This window comes from Megascapheus bottae, chromosome X (assembly GCF_031878675.1).
Source record: "Megascapheus bottae isolate mThoBot1 chromosome X, mThoBot2.hap1, whole genome shotgun sequence".
NCBI classification, from domain to species: Eukaryota; Metazoa; Chordata; class Mammalia; order Rodentia; family Geomyidae; genus Megascapheus; species Megascapheus bottae.
In genome coordinates this window covers 68,136,490-68,143,647 of record NC_143547.1, presented here as the reverse complement: position 1 = coordinate 68,143,647, position 7,158 = coordinate 68,136,490, and the positions used below count along the sequence as shown (strand labels likewise).

Sequence of the window (7,158 nt, the reverse complement as noted above, 5' to 3'; positions counted from 1 at the left end):
ATCAAACCCCTCTATACATCACCTTTACAATAACACTAAATAAACATAAATAGCAAAAAGACAAAAAGAATAGAAATGTGATTCAGCACTATAGCACCTGTCCATCAGGTAGAAAGAAGACTTTGAATTCAAATTCAAGCACCACTAAAATACCAAATAAATAAGCAAATAAATAAATGCAATGCTGCTTGGAAGAAATAAACCTTACATGTAAAGATAGAGACTGCTTGCTAGTCAAAATGTTGAAAAATAAATACTTGCCTGCAGTAACCAAAGAAAAACTGGTGAGGTTATGAAAATGTAATGAGATAAATCTTGAGGAAAGGAACATTACTAGAGATAAAGAAATACATTTTATGAGTGATAAAATGAGCAAAGGGTTAGAGGTCCAACTCCAGTGATAGAGAATGTTCCTAACCTGGGTTCTTGTCTTTTCCAGACATGAAAAAAGGACAATTTGAGCAGCAAATACTAAAATTCTTCTTTATCCTTTAATTAGCATTCTTCATTTGTAAAAACAAATATAACTAATTTGTTTCTTGGGTCACTAGTTTTCCAAGGATATAGGAATTAATATTCACACGTGTGAAATTTTCAGTTTTTAGTTTCCATTGGTCTGAGGTCTGAGAATCACAGTTCAAAGCCATCAAGGCAGGAACGTTTGTGAGTCTCTTTTTTTAAGTTTCAGTTTTTTTCATATATTTTTATTGTAATTAATAGAAGGGTTACATTATACTTGCCAGATAGAAAGTACATTAATTCACATACATTGATACCTTTTCTCGTGTCTTGGTCCCCATTTCCCTCCCCCACACTCCCACCCCTCATCTTGTTTTCCCCCCTTCCCTATCCAATTTCAAATAACCAAATACAAATATATCCAATATATCAGATAACAAAGTGAGATACTGTAACAATATGAGATAACCAAGGGACAGCAAAAGAGATGAGAGATAACATAGTACATTAAGGACAACAATCACTCATTATATGGCTTTTGTTTCTATTAACCTTCCAAGAAAAAAGAAGCTGGAAGGGGAACTGTGGCTCAAGTGGTAGAGTGCTAGCCTTGAGCAAAAAGAAGCTCAGAGACAGCAGCCAGGCCATAAGATCAAGCACGTGGACTGGCAAAAATTATTATAGAATTTATTTATTTTAATTGCAAATTTTAATAATTAGTTTTCACATATTTTTCGTGTTGGTCCTGGGGCTTGAACTTAGGCCTAGGTTCTATCCCTGACTTTTTTGCTCAAAGTTAGCATTCTACCACTTAAACCATAGCTCCATTTCTGGCTTTTTTGGTGTTTATTTGGAGATAAGAGTATTATGAACTTTCCTGCCCAGGGTAGCTTTGAACCATGATCCTCAGATTTCAGCCTCCTGAATAGCTGAGATTATAGGCATGAGCCATGAATGCCTGGCTTATTTTTCACATTAAAAAATTATTGTTGGGGTGATGTACAGATGGATTACAATTACATATATAAGCTAGTGAGTACATTTCTTCATGGACATTGTAATCACTTCCCATGTTTTTCTCCCACTTTCTCTCCCCCACCCCCATTTTTTCACATTGTTATAGTTAATCCTCCTAGAATACATTTTTATGAATATGGTATATAGATATCTATATTCACTTTATTTTGATTGGATTGTCCAGGTTTCTTTTTGTGTGTGTGGTCATGGGGCTTGATCTTGTCCTGGGCACTGTCACTGACTTCTTTAGCTCAAAGTTATCCCCCTACCCCTGGGGCTGGATGTTGTCCCTGAACTCTTCAGCTCAAGAATATCACCCTACCCTGAAGCCAAGCCCTACTTAATTGGAAATAAGAGTCTCAGGTCCTTTTGTGCCCGGGCTGGCTTTGAACCTTGATCCTCAGATGTCAGCCTCCTGAGTAGCTGGGATTACAGGAGTGAGCCACTGTACCCAGCAATGTCCATGTTTCTTGATTCTTAGGTGGTCATGCTTATAATTCTAGCTACTCAGGAGGCTGAGTTCTGAGGATTGTGGTTCAAATCCAGTCCACGCACAAAAATCTGTGAGATCTGTGAGACTCTTATATCCAATTAACCACCAGAAAACTGGAGGTGGCACCATGGCTCAAATGGTAGAAACCTAGTCTTGGGCTGAAAAGCTCAGGGACAGCACCCAGGCCTAGAGTTCAAGCCCCACATCCACCACCACCACCACCAACAAGAAACAAAAACTGGCCAGGAGTGTGGTCTAGTGGTGGAGTGCTTTTCTAGCATGCATGAAGCCCTGGGTTTGATTCCTTGGTACCACATATGCTAGAAGTGGTGCTGTGGCTCAAGTGGTAAAGCGCTAGTCTTGAGAAAAACCCAAGGAAAATGCCAGGCCCTGAGTTCAAGCCCCAACACTAGCAAAAAAAAAATCCCTGTTTTACAATGTGTAAAATCTTCAAAACAAATGCACTTGAAGATACATGTTTGTTCATTGTGAGATTAACCTGCTTGCTATCTGCCCTTAAAAGTGTGTGTAGGTGACTGCAAGCAGTCCGGAGCCACGGGGCGCCTGGCCCTACCCACCTGGAGCAAGTGGGGCGTGTCTCAGGACAACATTGGCTGGCGGTCTTCCCTATTTGATGAAGTGGCTGCGACCACTCGATCTGTATTTAGCAGGCACGTTTGTGGAATAAAGATTAGATCTGCACCCAGAGCCCAAGTCTCCGTGGTCTGTGTATTACTCCTGGGCTGCGCAGCCATCTTACCCCTGCCACGTGGGCGTCCGAGAGGGACGCCAACAGTTCATCATCATTATTACTTTCTTAAAAAAATTATGATTATTTTCTTATAACAAATTCCAACCCAAAAAATGGTTGGGTAATATATATATATATATATCTTTTGCATGTTTTGTAAGTTGAAGTACAAGTATACTTAGCAATCTCTTCTCTCACTGAATATGAGAATTCCTATATCCTTAATAAAACTGAATGTTGTAAGTAAATATACATTTGCCCCTTGTATAGGTAGAGAACAATATTTTGCCATTTTTTATTGTCTTTTTGCCTCCTATGAAGAGTAAACAATGTTTTTTTTTCATATAAATCTATTTGGTAAATATTCTATGTATTTTTCAGAATTTTCAGGTTATTATAACTACTGTTTTCACTTTTTGGAGTTTTAATTATGAATTATGAACATGGGGCATCTATGATAACAAAGAGATTAGTTTACTTCAGCTTAGCTGAGAGTCTATGGTGAAAATTAATGAGGCAGAAGGGAGACTATCATTTCATAGGTGCATCACCATGGAAGATTCCCAGGCTAAATGCAGAGATTCAGACAGAGTGTTTATAAGAGAATGATATAAAGGAGAAAGATGAATCAGCATTTTGAATTTTAATAAGTAAAAAGAACTCTAGATGATTATAATGGTGCCCAGCAATGTAGAGATGATTTTTAGAGAGATACTAATCATGTAATGATACAATAATTTCATAGACTGAATATGGGAAATTCCTGCTGATTTCCTTTTGGAAGTGTACGGTATAGTATCTGAAAGAAGCAGTTGTTTTCTCTATTTTTTGTAAGTAGGAGTAAAACTGGGTAATAGAATTCTAATTAAATAAGCATTTATCAAATATCCACTACATTTTAACCACAGAAGTAATAAATGGGACTATAGTGAAAAATATTGTATTTGTATTGTGATGCAGAATGCAAAAGTTCAGTTAGGAAATAGTGTTCTTAAATGTAAAATATATACATATGTGTGCTTTGTACTCTAATATATTAGTCTTACTAGGTTCGTATATATGTATGGTCATATGTAGTCATAGTTCCCCAAAGCAGTTTTACATGTTTCAAGAAGAGATAGGATGGTGAGCAGGGAGCTGTTCTCTTATATCTATTCCCTGCATCACTTTTTGCAGTATAAATGTTCCCTGAGAATCTATCGAAACTGTAATGAATGTATTGAAATTGTAATCCGTCAGTGTTCAGGGAGATTTTTTTCCTCACAAGATGAAGGTGAAACCTTAGTCCTTGAATGTAAGAGCAGCCACAGTGAGTATGGTATATTTTTCATCACACTGGTACCTTGGTCCACTCCCAAATGGACTCATCACATCAGATACCTATGGAGGTGAAGGATCCTATGAAAACAGACACTGTTTTGCTAAGGACTGTGCAAACCTGGTGGCCCCAGCAACCACAGAACAGTCCTACCTGGTTGTGTCATTATACAGCAGTGAGAAGTTTGAAAAGAGAGTGTCAGCTGAACCCACTGGGAACTCCACGAAATTCAGTGAGATTCTTGACACTCAAGGACCCAAATGCACTAATAGAAAATGGAGGTATGGACATCCCAGAGCAAACGACCCAAGGAAATGAGTAAAGCTCAAAGGCAGAAGATTGGAATGAAAGCTGCCACTTCTGCCTAGGGTTGTCTTCCTGAGCAGTTGAAATCACACCATGTCCTCCCTCAAATAACTGATAGTTTTACATCAGGCTGGACATCTCTATTGCCCACTTGAAGGCACGATCCCATCAAATACAGTTCAGAGGCAGCTCTGCCTGACAGTTCCTTCCCATAGCAGCCTGTGAGGCAAACACTTTCCCCATGAAAAGATCAAGCCTTAGACGTAATGTTTCTTGTAATAGTTGTCAGTTTATTTCTCTGGCTAAGAAATCCAGAGGTGATTTAGAGTTTACATGTTTTATACTTCTGTTATTAAATGCTACTGCCTTCCAAAAGTGACTGTCAAAGCCTTTTCATTGTGCCGAGTTTTCTTTTGCTGTGTGCAGTGCAAGTAGTATACACACACAAATATTCATTTTTGGAAATGAGAAGATGCACATAGGTAATACAGAAAGAAAATATAGATCACATAGAGATTCCTTGTTAACCTTTGATGGACAGCAGTTCAGACATGTGTTACATAATGTCATATATAAATGTACATATAAGATATATATACATTGGTAACGTGTTCTTTTTCTTTACAATACATGATGAGATGAGCATGTTGTCACATAAATGAGAGACTGAATTAAAAGATGAGATGTTAGCAATAAAATTCATAAGCAGATGTAACCACTCAAGAACTGAAGCGTAATGGTAGCAAATATTTAGCAAAAAATGACGATAAAAAGAAAGCAGGGCAATATTAATAACAGAAAATTCATGATTTAAATCGTGAGAGATGCCTTAAATGGGAAAAGGACGATCCCGAGAATGCCTGTGGTTAGAATGCAGAGCCCTAAATTTTTTTCTCAGGCCTCTTATCTCTTCTAAGCACCTTTCCATCTCATCTCCCTCTCCTGCCATTTCCTCCCCCTTAAAATGCCTATAATCTATGTCCTCTTTAAATTCTTCGAGAGACTGAAGCAGCCTCTGCCGGAAATTCCCTTCCGTTTGCTGGCGTTCAAATTCTCCATAAGAACGATCATCTTCTTTTTTTGGCCCCGGGCACTTGGGCTTTTCGTCATTTTCTTTGCAGGGTTTTTGCATGATGTCAGTCTCCTGCTTCATTTAGGGAGAAAATGTAGAGATCGGTACTTTGGAATCAAGGTTTTCAGTCTCTCATTGAGAGAGAATACTCAGCCAATCACTCACACCCGCCCCACACGTCCATCCCAGAGTTGGAAATGTCTCTGGGCTCCTTTCCCACTTGCCTCGCCGCCTCCCCACCCCCAACATTCCATTTCCCTAGCAGTCAAGGCTAACAGCTTGTCCACCAGGCTGGAGAAAGCAAGCAGAGTTAGAGGGGAACTGTGAGGCCCTAAATGTCCCCAGCTTTTGCCTCTCACAACTCTGGCTCTCAGAAATTTTGATTCAAGTGCCTTCCTCACACTCACCTGTGCAGAGGCGAGATTGCTTTCTGCACTTTTTCTTTGCCTCGAGGTGTCTGCAAACACAGCCTCTTGGACCTGCAAACAAAAGGAAAGGGGGTGGGGAAGATGGAATTCTCAGTGGATGAACCTACCTCAGAGACCAGACACACACATGTGGAATCTGCTTTTCTCATTACGCTGGCAGTTCCAAATCACCCACTACCAGGTTCCCTTTTGGTTCCTATTCCTTCCTCTAATATTTCTGTGTCCACCCTGCCATCTCCCACTCAAGCGTGATCCTGGTAAGAACCACTAACTACCTTCAATCTCCCCACTCTGGCACTGCCGCACCCCACCACTGGCAGCCAGCCTCCACTGAGTAAGGCAAACTATTTTCAAATTATATTTACTTTTTTTGATCCCCATCCAAGAATTTTAGTCCTTTGTTAAACCACCAATCCATACTCCAGGCCTACCATTTTCTCCAAGGAAAAAGTGGTGAAAGAGAGAGAAGTATAAAAGACAGCTTTCCAAGATAAGAGAATCTGATTCCTATCATTAAATATCTGCTTGTCTCTAAAGACTTTCATTTGGTTCCCCTACTCCTCCTTCAATATATACAGTTGTCTCCCACCAACTTGCAGGTGTTTGGGGAAAGCAAGCCTGGATCTTTCCCGTCACTACATTCACCCACTACCACCCAACAGTCCAAGCAGTTCCTTCTCACAAGCCTGCTGGCCTGTGAGGAATTTACCTCTTCCTCTCCTTGACCACAGCACACAACTCTGCAGGGCAGGCAGCAAAGGGCTGGTACCCAGAGGAGAAGCAGCCCAGGAATATAAGGACTTGAGCTCTCGTCAGCTTTTGGTCACGTGAGGATTATGTCATCCTCCAACTCTGGTCCCCACTTCCCCCTCCCACCAGCAGTGCTGTACAAGTGGACAGCTCTACCAACCTCCTACCTCCCCCCCACCACTACACCAGGCCCTGTCACTCATTTTTGTCTTTGCCAATTCTAGAGGTCAAAAGTGGCCCCCTCTCCTTAAGGTTGGAATTTGCCTTTCTCCAATTACCAGGGAGCTATATCTTTCCATACTTATATGAACTATTGCTACTTTTTTTTTGTAGTGGCTATGTTGAGAGAACATTATTCACCCCTTTCTGGGCTTCGAAAACAGAAAAGATTGTTTCTCCTTCCTCATGCTCCATTCAGCCATTAATAGACACCTTACTATTTATTTAATCCTTGAAACCAAATTGGAGGGACTGGGGTAAGTTAAGGAAAGAAGGTATTGATTTTTTTTGTACTTTTGTCCAGATAATTTTCTTTTTTTTTAATTTTTCCATAAGCATGATTTT

General features: G+C 40.0%; 1 protein-coding gene across 2 annotated transcripts; it reads right to left on the bottom strand.

Annotated features, from left to right (window-relative positions):
• Positions 1-4,624: 4,624 nt before the first annotated feature.
• On the bottom strand, positions 4,625-6,635 carry Tceal7 (transcription elongation factor A like 7). 2 transcript variants are annotated; one of them, XM_090326044.1, is made up of 3 exons: positions 6,554-6,635; positions 5,824-5,895; positions 4,625-5,491 (listed from the first exon to the last, which is right to left on the bottom strand). In XM_090326044.1, exon 3 carries the CDS (start codon positions 5,474-5,476, stop codon positions 5,174-5,176), a length of 303 nt encoding a protein of 100 aa, XP_090182170.1. In that variant the 5' UTR covers positions 5,477-5,491; positions 5,824-5,895; positions 6,554-6,635; the 3' UTR covers positions 4,625-5,173. The 2 variants fall into 2 exon arrangements, with proteins under 2 accessions (XP_090182170.1, XP_090182169.1); XM_090326043.1 differs by having other exon boundaries at positions 4,625-5,488.
• Positions 6,636-7,158: the final 523 nt, after the last annotated feature.

Bases quoted from the DNA above. Each gene is read 5' to 3' on its own strand.
- Tceal7 (XM_090326044.1), bottom strand. From the start codon at position 5,476: ATGCAAAAACCCTGCAAAGAAAATGACGAAAAGCCCAAGTGCCCGGGG.